This window comes from Paralichthys olivaceus, chromosome 4 (genome assembly GCF_024713975.1).
Source record: "Paralichthys olivaceus isolate ysfri-2021 chromosome 4, ASM2471397v2, whole genome shotgun sequence".
Classification (NCBI taxonomy): Eukaryota; Metazoa; Chordata; class Actinopteri; order Pleuronectiformes; family Paralichthyidae; genus Paralichthys; species Paralichthys olivaceus.
The window spans coordinates 10,189,750-10,203,409 of NC_091096.1; the positions used below are offsets into that span (position 1 = coordinate 10,189,750).

The window sequence follows — 13,660 nt, forward strand, 5'->3', positions numbered from 1 at the left end:
ATTCCACTTTATTTCAGCTTCATATAGAAACACTCAGAGCTCGTTCTGCCAGCGAGGGAGCGCGCGAGTGTCATCCAGCTGCGGCTCGTGCTAACATCCCCTCCCACTCTCCCCCTCTCCCTCCCTCCCTCCCTCCCTCTCCCTCTCTCTGTCTCCACGCACGAGGATGTCTCCAGTCGAACGCGGAAGTTTCCACCCAGCAGCATCGAACCTGTCGCCACAGACTCCATCATGACGGAGGCGCAGCGGCGGAGATGAGAAGGAGGAGGAGAAGCGGAGCGTCAGTGACATAGAGGCGGTGAGAGACAGAGAGAGAGAGAGACAGAGGGAGAGAGAGAGCACACGAGGGGCAGAACCAGACGCGCGGCCCCGCTCCACTGATCTGGACTTCAGACTGTCACATGGCTTCTCTGGGCAGCGCAGAGAGACGAGCCTTCGCCCTCAAAATCAACAGGTAACCAACCAATAATGATGACAGCAACTCCTGCTGCTGCTCGTTAGAGGAGGTGAACTCCTGCTGGTGTTCGTTAGAGGAGGTGAACTCCTGCTAGTGTTCGTTAGAGGAGGTGAACTCCTGCTGGTGTTCGGTTGAGGAGGTGAACTCCTGCTGGTGTTCGGTTGAGGAGGTGAACTCCTGCTGGTGTTCGTTAGAGGAGGTGAACTCCTGCTGGTGTTCGGTTGAGGAGGTGAACTCCTGCTTCCTCCCCAGAGGTTTGGCTCGGTCCTGACAGTTGAGGGGATTCCTGAGTTGGAGCAGGCAGCCACATGTTGTGAATGTTAATGCTGCAGGTTAGTTCACTGGAAAACCAAGAGCAGTCAACTTTGACTTTACAGCAGACATATGGACGATTACAGCACATGTGTACTATAACAGCACATGTGTACTATTACTTTACATATTACATATGCACTTATTACAGTTCATATGTCCATGTGGTAAATCATATGTCAGTTTCTCCCACATTGGCTCATTATTTTATGGGGCAATGATAATAAAGCTGCACTTTACATTTAACATGAAGATGTAACATTCAGATTTAACATTTGGAATCAACATTTAACATTGACATTTAACAATTAGATATAGGTTTAACATTTAGATATCACAAATGCATTTAACATTTAGATTCAATGTTTAGATTCAACATTCAGGTTTAAAGGTCCAGTGTGTAAGATTTAGGTGAAAGGGATCTATTGGCAGAAATTTAATGTAGAATAATTCTCATGATGTTTTCACTTGTTAATTTCATCTAAATTGTATGAATTGTAGTTTTCTTTACCCCAGAAAAGACCCTTTATATTCAAATACTTTATATTTACATCGAGGGGACCCTCTCTACGGAGGCCGCCATGTTTTTTTACAGTAGTCCAGACTGGACAAACTAAACACCTTTTGAGTTTTTATGACAACTAAAGGCTACCACAGGTTCTTTTTCATGTTTGGAAGGAGAGGGTGAGATGAGAGGTGTTCAGCTGCAACATGTGATTCCAACACTAGATATCACTAAATTCTACACACTGTACCTTTAAATCTAATATTTACATTTGACATTGACATTACTGTCAATATATTTTCAAATATGACAAAGTTCCCATTCATTACTGTAAATCTGGTGAAAGTTACTTTAAAAATACACACCACTTTTTTTTGGAGCTGAATTTGGTTGTGATTTTCTGCATGCGCAGCTTTACGATCGGCAGCCCTTATTATTTTCATTAACTAATCCATTGAAGTGGAGAATGAAGCCTGAACGTCCCACACAAAGCTGACAAAACGGTGCTAACTGTTCCACTTCCTCCTCGTGAGGATGCTGATTCTATATGTAGTGTTTCTAATATGATCCTTTCCTGTGATGTGCAAGCTCTGACGAGTCCATAGAGCTGCTATAAAAGAGGAGATGTGGTCATAGTTCCTGCTGTGACTGTGGCCAGGTGTGGAGGAAGTGTGCACATGGAAGTCTATTGTGTGCACCATGACTCTTGCATAGTGCGACTCATTACAACAAATACACTAATTTGACGACACAGGCATATAAAAGTGTCTCCAGAGCGACTCGTGTAACGGCAGGTCAAACTCTGTGTCTTGTTGCAGAGAGTGAGATAACATAACATACGTGTATTGGAGTTCATTCACACTGAAGTGGGGGAGGGCAGAGGTGGTGATTTGTTTTGGTCAAACTGAGGACGTGAGATCATGAGGAGGAAAATAGTTAACCTAGGGCTGGTATAAAAACATTATCAATAATTACAGCAAAATCTTTTTCATCAATAACAATATAACAGAAGTCCACTATACATATATGGATAATGTGTACACATTGTGCTGGCACAGTCAGGAGGTATAATCCTTCATTCTTCAGCTTCAGGTGTGGAAAATGTTTAAAAAAGAAATGTGACAATTATCATGATAATCATTGATGTCGACTGATATGACAGTTTTCATCTTGACATTATATTTGGTCATATTGCACAACCCTACGTGTACCCCTCTTTATATACAGTCTATGGTTTACCCTCATATTTGTTTAATAGCCTAAAACAGCATAGATAATCTATCTATCTATCTATCTGTCTATAGGTCTGTCTATTTTTTGTTCTGTTTATTGATCTGTCTGTCTATCTATCTATCTATCTGTCTGTCTGTCTATCGATCTGTCAATCTATTTATCTGTCTATCTGTCTATCCATCTGTCTACCTATCTATCTGTCCGTCCGCCCATCCGTATGTCTATACTTCTATCTATCTATCTATCCTTCTATTTATTGTCTTTTGGATCTGAATGAGAGTGAAAAACAATGATAATAGATGGTAATAATAATACGACTTTATCTAGACAAGGTTACAGATGAGAAGCTTCCACAGTAGAAGTAACAAACTCTGGTTTCTGAGAGGTAAGAGAAATCGTGGATACTTGCTGTGCTGTGCTGAGCTGATCTCAGCCGCTGAGGGATCTTGGGTCAGAGCCTGAAGCCAGTGATGAGGCAGCAGGACGATGCTGTAATGTTGTGTTGTGGAATGTGTAGTTTCACAGTGTGGACCAGCACAGCATGTCAGTACTGACGCAGGAGACAGTTCTACTGAGAAGAATCTGTTAATTACCAAATATTAAATCATTGTATTTCTAACACTATTCTATTAAATGAATATCATATTATATAAAGCAATTTGAAAGTAACAAAATTCCAGACTAGGTGAGGTTCTGAGCTCAGGAGGTAGAGCAGATCTTCCACTTACCAGAAGGTCAGTGGTTTGATTCCTGGCTCCTGCAGTCTGCATTTGTTAATAGAAGCGCAAATGTGAGCATGAATGGGTGAATGTGACTTGCAATGTAGAGCACTTAAAGTGGTCAATAAAACTGTCAAAGTGCTATATAAATGCAGTCCATTTACTCAGAGGTGGGTTATTTTGGGACAGATCAGACAATCGGCACTTTTATATGTGAGACTTTGAATGAATGAAGCTTCTTGTCCATTATTATGAAAGCAGGCAGCAGGGTGGTGACAGGAAATGAGGCAAGAGACAACGGGAATGACCTGCAACACAAGTCTCTGGACGAACTCTCTGATACTCTGATTATTTGCGTCAATCTCTTAGACCCTGGGCCTCCAGTAGACCTCCGTAAATATCCATATCCGTACCATTAAAGACATGTGGTTAAAGTTGTGGATGCATTGGTAACCAAAAGCCTATCAAATCATGTAAAATGTAAAGAGGAACAACTAAGAAAATAATGGCAACAAAAGCCCACGACACAAACAAACCACTTGGACAAAGAGGAACGTTGGTCACATGTTAAAAGTCATGAATGCAGTAGGTTCTGTAGCAGGCTGAGAAACCTGTTTATTGCCTCACAGACCGATACAACAATTATTTGTAAAGATGCCTACAAATATTTGTTGGAGAAGTAAAGTTCATTTGTTCAACCATTAAAATCCTATATCTTCTCGTGTAGTTCCTCTCTATCTCTCTCTCTATCGGACGCGTGTGGAGGAAATCCTGCACTCTCTGGACACTGCCTCTGGTTTCACTTCACTTTTTTTACTCATGGCAGTTTAAAATCAGGAAGCGTGTGTTTCTTCATAGCGTAGCACTGAAACACTTATTATCCGACCCCTGAAAGTGAAGTTTCTTTGCTGGCATATGGGAACAGGTGTGAGGACAGCTGTGGATGTGGGGCCTCCGTTGCTCATTGCTCTTAAGCGGGTGGGGGGGGGGGGGGTCTGGATTGGGTTGCATCTGATTTCCTCTGGGCTCTTGTTCATGACATCTGTTAACCCTCATGGCCGTTGGTGGGCCGTCGAGCATGGGTGTCAAATAGACGCACGCCAACCTAAAAACACTTATGATGAATGACCCTCCCCTGTGGTTAAGTCATTCAAACTCAATTCTAACTTTTCTCCCTGGCCACTGTTTCTCGCTCAGAGCTGTCCCTGACCCAAAGTCGTGCCAAATCTCTGCAGTGTTTGTGCGTGCCTGCCTCTGACAGGAAGCCGAGCTGTGATGGTGCTGATAGCAGTGAGACCCATTAAGTCTGGAGACATATGATAGTATGAGACGCACAGCGGGGGCATCCCTTTGGTCTGTTTTCCCCCTCTTGTCGTGTACACACCACTCCGCTCTCTGTTTTCCTGCGTTTCCTACTTTGGCTCAGATGAAGGAGAAGACACCCCCGGCAGGAGGGAGAGGGCTTTAATACAAGCTGAAGGTGCCACCCACATCTGTTCTGTATTGACTTGATAATGATGATGACAAAGGGGATAATTGTGGACTAACTGCGGGGCTGGTGGGAGTCATATCTTGCAGAGTACGCACATACAAATAGTCACGAGTATAGGTATAGATTTGGTCCAATAATCAGATCTGTATCCTCAAGAAGCAGCTATAGTATAGTTCTAGAGCCGGACTCTATTAGAGGAATGCTTGGCCAATGATTTCAGAAACGCTGACAGGAACACACCATATGCACACACAGCAAGTGCAGGCCTGCTGCAGACTGCATGATGTAACAGAAAGCGACCAAACGTTTTCTTTAGGGAGGGGAAAGATAAAGAGTTTTCCACTCTGGAGCCCACAGTGAGATTTCTTAACTTGGGTGTGAGTCTGGAGACCTCTCAGAAAAAGACCCAGTGTTTGTGAAGCTTCTGAGTAATACTTCCTCCTAAAACAAGCAAATAATGCTGCAGGATCATAAAGCAGATGGCAGCAACACTCTCACTTGTGTAAAAAAACATTACGGACAAATCAGAAACATATCTGATGTCTAATGATAAAACATGAACACTGCCTTCCTTCTCAGTGACAAAATCATATATCTGTGAATGGAGTCATTAATATTCCAGTGTTGAACAACTTGTAACGATAACTGTTTGGTTGATCTTAGGTGTTTCTCTCAAATCAGCGTTGCTCTGTGGTAACATAGTTTTAGGGATTTTCCGGCGAGCAGCTGTGCCATGGTGCCATCGTCATCAGTGCGGATTATACATTCTAATTATATCTCATGGAAGGAAACTGGTAATTAAGTTCACAGGCTTTTTGTTGTTTCGTAATAACAATTCAAAGGTTCCATCCTGAATAGGGAATATTCTATTGATAATTGACAGTTGATTTTCTGTGGTTGAGCCTGATCTCAAAGCCTGAAAGCTTGTTTCAATGTGACACTCGGTATGTTTACATGCACACTAGAAATCCTGTTACTTAGAGATCTCAGGTTACATAGAGACAATCGGGCACTGTGGCAACATGCACGGGTATTGTAAAAGTGGTGAGATTCTGTTTCTCCCCCCAACGTCATTCAGAAACCATGGAGCAGTAACTCAAAGTGTATTTAAGTGATGCGAGATACTGTTTCATGATTTTTGTATTGTGTTGTTCATCAAATCATACAAATGTTTAGTGCATAGTTGGGCTAAGTTTTTTATCTGAGAACATTGTTCGTGCAAGTTGTGATGAAGATGGATCCTCGACGTGACTGAGGTGGTACTGTGATTACAGAGGCTGCACTGACAATGACTGCCTCTCTCTGACATAACTAGATATTATCACAGTGAGATTGTTCTGTGATCGCTCTGCTCCAGTTTGCCACAGTATTTATTTTCCTTACTCTGCTTGAAACCACCCTCTATTTATATACTGTCTGAACCCTGAGTGTGTCAACGTTATGAGTCTGACCAATGTATTGGTTGGCTGACATGTTTGTATTTGTGCTTATGTTTGCTGGTATTGGGCAAAATAACAACTTTTATTTTAGAGTAAACATTATTCTCCTTCTATCAAACCTCAAATACATTTTTTGTCATGAAGGAATATCTGCCATTTAAAAAAAAAAAAATACATCGGCCAATATTTGGTATTGGAAATACCTGCTGTTGTGGATAATGTGGGGAAATGCCACAATGGTCAATCTCAGAGATCTCAGACCTAAAGCCCAGTTTCCTGAGGTATCTCCAAAACCTCAGAAGCTGCCTTTAAAAACAAAGCTGTCCAATTCAATGCCTGCCTTTTTTTGCAGGCAGGGTCAGTCTCAGTTTATCAAAAGTGGTGTAACTATTCCTATGAACCCCCTTTTTTAAAACCAATGTTGTCACATGCCAACTATAAGCATCCCAGGTTTTGCTGAGAGGCAAGTATTTGTCCCCCTTGTGTCTCTGGGTTGACCCATCACAATAATTCATCACTTTTTCAGCCCTTGTGTCCTGGTGGTTTCAGTAAAAAAGTAACGATCAAGACATCAGTTTCTGTTAGGCTTATGGCACAAGCTGCTTTTCGTATTATTTTGCCCCAAATGACCAAAAAATCCAAATCCCTGATTTCTGTCTTCCTGATGAGAGCAGCTTTGGACTTATGCTACAAAAGGAAGCCAAGACACAGGCCTGTTAAAGATAATGACAGATGCTGTCTGCCATGACAAGCTGTTTGTCTACTAGTGGTGAAATAATGCCCTGCTTGCTTGGCTCTGCTGGTAGGAGCTGATTACTGTTTTACTCGCTCTGTCTTTTTATAGATAGGCCCTGAATGTGTGTCACTGTATGCAAGTAAGCAATCCCACATGTGCCTGTTCATGACAGTGCATGTATGAAAATGATTCTGCATATACAGTGCATGCTCTGTGGTAGTATGAGTTGGCATGTGTCACCTTTGTCTCTAGTGAAAGATGTAGAGGGAGGGCTCACTGTGCACACAGGGTAGTGCACGTTTCTTCAGAAGTGAAGTTATGAGAAGGTTTTACAGGGTTTTAATTGCCTTGGGTAGACGTTTAATACACCCACCAAGCAATCTGCCCCTGGGCCAAAAATGGCATTCTTGTTTGCTCAGATTTTTTTTTATTCCTGTTTTTTGTTTTCTTGCAGAGACTTCTCCTATAAAGACCCGGATTTGTTTCTTGAGTACCGGCTATTTAAAGGTCTTAGAGTAGTAATATACATAAATCTCAGCAGTTACCTATTTCACTGAAGAGGAGACGTCTGATCCAGAAGTCATAACTCTGTTCATCAACTACACCCCCCCCATACTTGTGTAGGTGGATCAGTGAGGAGTGTCATTCCTTGTGTTGACTTGAAGCTTCAGCTTCTTACCTGCTTTGAGCTCCACCGACTTCATGTGATTTGACACACGCCATAGCAAAGACGAGTGACAGAACATTTCTTGCTCACATTAGTTGTGGAAAAAATTTGATTTAAGTTGTGTGGGTGCAAGGTGGGACGTTTTTACGAGATCCCTCAACAACTGCTGTTGTGCAAGGGACAAGCACTCCGGTGCGCAAACCTGCTTAGAAGTAAAGACAGGTTTGTGGTTGTGCTGAGCAGCTTTCAAGTGTGAATATTTGTAAGATACTATCTGTGTGTGTTTGCACCTTTGTATACTTTTAGCTCTAGGCCGACGTCTGAGCTGAATAAGGGTCAAAAATAACTTTGATCACTCTGATAAATGTGACTTTCACACAAATGTGAATTGCACAACGCCCCAGTTGTCGCAATAAAAGAGTAAAAGTTGATCACATGACCATATGTGTGTGTGTGCATAATGATTGTGGATAATCAGTATGTGAGGTGATATATGCATTCTTTGATTAAGTTTGTAAAATGTTTGTAGTATGCATTGTTTCCTCTGCCAATGAGGTTATGTTTTTGTCCATCTGCTTGTTTGTTTGTCAGGATTATGCAAAAACTACAGGTCAGATTACTACGAAACTCCTTTTGAAGGATGCAGTATGTGACAGGGAAAAAACTCAGTTGACTTTTCAAAGTTTTCACTGTTTCCCAGGGAATATTCATGGGTCTTCATGCAGAAAGATCAGGCATGTTTAGAGGAGGGATATTTATGATTGTGTGCAAGTTGGTGCAGATCCAAATAATTGAATCTTTGAAGTACAGTTTTATCTTCTGTGACACCGAGCTGAGTTTAAATAAAATGCTGCACTGCTGGACTTTGCTCTTTTAGTACATTTGTATACAGTCCTCACACCCATGCCTTAACCCTCCCTGGCATGCAGTTATTGTGTTGAATCAGCATGTTCCATGACTGACAGGAGGGAGGGAGGGGAACGTGTTGTAAACAGTGTGTTTGGAATATGTTGTTTTTATTAAAGCCTTTAAAAAGTCAACTGTGTATTGTCAGAAATGCATCGATGGGTGCATCTTCTTTTTGATTCTTGAAAAACAACCTGGCTCTCTGATGTAGAATATTACTTGTATTAGTTTCCAGTTGTTTCCATGGAGCTGTCTAAAAGATTTGACTTGCTCTGTGACTCTGCAGCCTCAGTGGCTCTCACATGCTGCATTCCTCCATTGCATTGGTGTTTATGACTTTGCCGTGGTAATTAGTAACAGGGCTGTTGCAACAATGGCCGAGGAGACTTAATGAACCCATGAGAGTGACCACAGGGAAAGCAGAGGGGAATGTGACCCATTTGCTGAAGCCTATGCCCTGTAACTCCGTGAGTGGCAGTGTTGCAATATACTCTTCCTGTCACTCAAAAATACATTCAAAAACAAGACCGTTTGAAACATCGCTAAAGAAAAACTTGAATGACGCACCAACTAAACACACAGTTCTCCTTATGTAGCAAAACTGGCCTTTCATTAATGAAGCTGCAAAGAATAAAGCAGTTATTGTGCCTGGTTCAGTGGTTGGGCTTAAATGATATGGTGGATTAATTACAAATTAGCTCGGTGTCTCATGGAGATGCAATTTATGCAACAACTCCCTCCTTTTTGGAGCTGCTCAAACACACACACACACGCAATCACACACAATCACACACACACATACTACAACCTCTTTTACACCCAACATATTTGAGTACAACTCCATTCCTATGTCATGTTGATTTCCTGCTCGGTCTGACCCTTATATCAGGACACCATATTTATTCTGCTGCCTGTATGGCTACCAACAAGACAAAGCCTTTACACAGCCAGCAGAGATGTGCTTCTGTATAGACTGAACAATAGCATGAATGGAATCATCATGGCTGACCAATCCATGCTAATGCAAGTAAGGACAATGGCTAAATTTGCTGTTGCATCTCTTGTTAAGATACACAGTGAATGTTGGTGGAATTGGGCAGCTGTTATGGCTTTTACATGAGGTGGTGTGAGTTGGTTTAATGGTTTTTATGGTTTACTTGTGGTCACTATTATTTTCTGCCTTTTTAAACTAATGATTTTGTTTGTTTCCATGTTTTGTTCCAGGCACTCCTCTGCAGAAATCAGGAGACAGTATGGGAACCCTGGCGTTTATCACAGTCGGTCCAACTCCAATGCTTCAGCCTCAGTTTGCCTCACTGTGGTGAGCTTTCTTTCTTTCAAATAAAAAAATCATTATATTTAGTCATTTCCCTCCAGCAGGTGTTTATCACATCGTCTATCAAACTAAACCTGCTTGTTTTAGAATGGGCTGTTTACTTGGCTTGTGGTGATGCTGGCTGTCCCTTTTCTTCTGAAACTGTCAAAAAGACCTCTAATAATTGAGCTGTGGCGAGTCAAGACCGGTAGCTGGACTCAGTCAACAGAACCCTGAAGCTGCACAGAGAGCTGTTCACCTGTTTATTCAAAGTTCAGCGATGGTCGATTCAGTATGCAGAACCAAGAACTACAGAATCAGTATTTGTCGCTGGTGTACACAGCCGTTGTCATAAACGTGTTGTTTCGATGCTGAGACAAACAGCTTTTGTCCACCGAGGCACAAAAACCAACAAAAATGAAAACTTCCTTGTCGGGGCTTTAATGTGAAAATGAATAAGTGTGTTTAAAAAAGATCAGCAGACTAAAAATGAATGCACCTATAATGTGACTGCACTTGATACTTGTGATGTCATGCAAGTTGAGGAGAATTCCTGTGGCCGGAAGCTTAGCGGTTTTCTCTAATGCTGCCCTCACACATCTGTAGTGTTTGTGCTTAGACCAGCACAGACCTATAAGCCCATCTTCCTCACATCCTCTTAACTGTCATTAGCACTGAGAAGGTTTGACTCAGTGTAGCGTCCAGTCCTGACGATTAGAATTTGAATAATTGTGCTTTAGTATAAGTTACCGCATGGGCAAAAAAACCCAAAAAACAGCCGTCTGCATTTCTGCAAAAGGGCTGAGTATTTTCAGGAAGAATGTTTCTTCCCCTTGTAATAAGTGATCCATTAGGTTTTTGTAGAGGACTGAACGACACCATGACAGGTTGTTTTCTTGCCACTTTAGTTGAAGCCGAGCAGGAAACCAGAGTGATTCCTGCTCTCTCAAGCAAGCAGGCAGAATGATGCACAGTAATCCTGTGCAGGGATTTGTTCCTGCTACACTCTCTGCAGTACCCTCTGAACCGCTGTCGCTCGGATTCAGATATCTTTCACTCCTCCTGCTTTTTTTTTTTCTATTTATGTCTTTTCTTCACATTTCTTCTGTAGTCTGCTTTTCTGGAGTTTTCTTTTCTAAAGCACTTGTAGGCACTATGTCTCCTGACAATATCTGCGTGCATGAGTGACTGGGCTGAAACCCTTTCATACTTTCTCTGTGATGATCCTTGAACCCATCAGATGACAGGGTTTACTGGGGCCCACACCAGTGTTCAGCATGCAACACGCTTGCTTGGGAAATGGGTCAGTTCCTTGGCCACTGACAGGCACTGAATGGGGCCTGCGTACCTTGCAGCTTACACGGGCAAATCTTCAATATGGCCGGATTTGGGATGCGGGAGAGGGGTTTTAATACTATAATCTCCGGGATGATAGTTTCCCATTATTCAGCAGTTGAGTCTAGCACGGGGATGAGGGTTGGGATGTTTGTTGAGAGGAAGGATGGATGTTTGTTGTTGCAGTTGTGATGTGGATTCGTTGGTTGTGTCACAATTCACCCCTTCTTACCCGGCTGCTGCTTTTGATGCCTGAAATGATGAATGTTGGCTGATCAGTGTTTTCTGTTGAAGGGTTCATGTACAAATTGAGAGATTAAGAGAAAAGCTGCATGTGTTTTTATGAATGTGTGCAGGGCCTGTGTGTGTATAAGCAGCATGCACGTGGGTGTGTGTGCGTGCGTGCGTGTGTGCGTGTGTGTGTGTGTGTGTGTGTGTGTGTGTGTGTGTGTGTGTGTGTGTGTGTGTGTGTGTGTGTGTCTAGTTTCTCTTCCTGTCTGTTGAAACACCGTTTGATGGAGGGACGCCTCGATAATGTCACTTCCTTTTGATGCCTCGTCGTTGTCGACTCTAAGCTGCAAGACGCTTTGCCTGAAAGCTCCAAATCGCTGTCAAAACACGTTTGCAGGTTCAAACAGTTAGGCTCAGCTTCCATATTCATTTTGACTGGATACGAACATCTCTTCCACTTTTGGAAATGCCTCTCACATCTACTGAGAGTTCTCAACTTCGAGGAATATGAGGATCAATCTGAAGAGGATCTGTTCACTGCACCGTGGCTTAGTTTAATTCAGAGTCAGGAGGTACACACCGTAGGCTCCCCGTATCCGGAGTGCGCCATTTTGTGCACTTCCTTTTTTTTTTTGTAGTTTTCCGTTTTCAGCAGGGTAAGTGTACAACTTTCATACGAACATGCTCACATTTTCTGAAACTATAGAATGAGATTATTTGAATGCTTTATATATGTTTAAATAGCATTATTCATCTCTAATGTGGCTGTATTTTGTAAAAACATTGTTCGTCATTATGTCTGTCTTATCTCCCAGGTTGTTTTTGGTGATACACATTGAGAACAGTGACTGTTTAGAGAGATGGTTTTTAAATAAAACAACCTCCACTAGTAACTAGACTTTAAAAAAATAAAATATGTAAATACAAAATGTGTAATTTCTTTTAAATCGTGAGAGCTTGAGTTTGGTGAGATGTAGACTCTCAGCACTTTCAAAATGAATCTTCATTCTCATAAATGGCTGCAAAAGCAGCAGAGGGCTGTAGTTTCTTGGGAGCTCCTCTCAGGACTCCACAGAGCAGCAGGCGATGATCACAGGCATGCATAGATTTGCATTAATTTGTATTTGTTAGCCTCCATACTAAACAAGAAAAAGAGGCCATGCAACAATGATTGTTTGAACTTGGAGGCAGAGATGCACATGAGGAGACTGTAGAGACTGCAACCACTGTCGAGGTTGACACATCCTCCTCGGAAACAGGCGCTGAAGGTTTCATCAAAAGGCCTGTCATTTAAAATAATAATGATTCAGTTGTTCCGTCTGTCTGGCTGCGATTCTTCTTCCTGCTTGGGTTGCATTCAAAAGCATTTAATACAAACCCATATGGTAGAATTTACTCTTGAGTGCTCCACAGAGAAGAAAATATCCTTCGGGGTGGATCGATGTGCAAAAACATGTCTGAAGGCAGATGGAATTTGCTCTGCTCTCAAATGTTGAGTAGAGCAGTGACTCATGTCGTTGCTGCAGTTACCTCTTTTGTGTGTGTACATATTGTTTGTGAGCGTGGCTCTGTGTTTTTCTTCGCTCTTCTGTATATACACACATAAACTCTCTCTCACTCTTTCACACTTTACCTGATTGTCATGCAAATTCCTTGAATGTGCAAGAGTGAGCAGCATTAAAAGCTTAAATATTCTGTCTGGATAGTGCAGATAGTGCAGAACACTGTGCATTTTACATGTTGAAACACTTTGAGGGGAAAGATTATTTTATTCAGAGCAACTAGTGCAGTGCCAGTTCTAAACCTGCCTGTTTGGAATGGGCTGTGGTAATGCTGGTTGCAGCTTTCTCTCTGAAACTGTAGAAACAGGCTGCAGGATTCAGTCCATAGAGTCCTGAAGCTGTTCCACCAGTACGCTAAAACTCTGAACTGGAGAATCAAGTTGTCGTGATGAAGTCTCACCTGTATTTTCAAAGTTTATTAATATTTAATATATACTGTTTCCAAATCGAACCAAATATGATTCTGCACTTCCTTGGCCCCTTAAAGCCAAAAAGATTAACAGTTCTCGAGATTTGCAAGCTACTGACAGACAGACAGAACTGTGTGGAATTATTTGATAGATTATTGAATTCCCTCTTAATGATATTGTGGTGAAGGTTTATTTCCAACCTTGTACCTACATCAGCCTGCAGACTGTAATCAAATTGGAGCTCAGCCGTGTTTGTTGCCACATGTCACAGAAACACCTGGTCTATGCAGGTCCCACTTATATAACCACAGCCAGCAGTGCACCACAAAGAGATGTGTGTT

At 42.1% G+C, this 13,660-nt stretch overlaps 1 protein-coding gene across 2 annotated transcripts in view; it reads left to right on the plus strand.

Annotated features, from left to right (window-relative positions):
* Nucleotides 1-159: 159 nt before the first annotated feature.
* Nucleotides 160-13,660, plus strand: part of dock8 (dedicator of cytokinesis 8) — a 54,945-nt gene continuing 41,444 nt past the window's right edge. The window contains exons 1-2 of one of the 2 annotated variants that reach the window (XM_069523639.1): nt 160-454; nt 9,691-9,787. In XM_069523639.1, the coding sequence (XP_069379740.1) occupies nt 402-454; nt 9,691-9,787 (150 nt within the window). In that variant the 5' untranslated portion in view covers nt 160-401. Of the gene's footprint in view, nt 455-9,690; nt 9,788-11,589; nt 12,004-13,660 lie in introns of those variants that run through there. The other variant, XM_069523640.1, reaches the window with a different exon arrangement.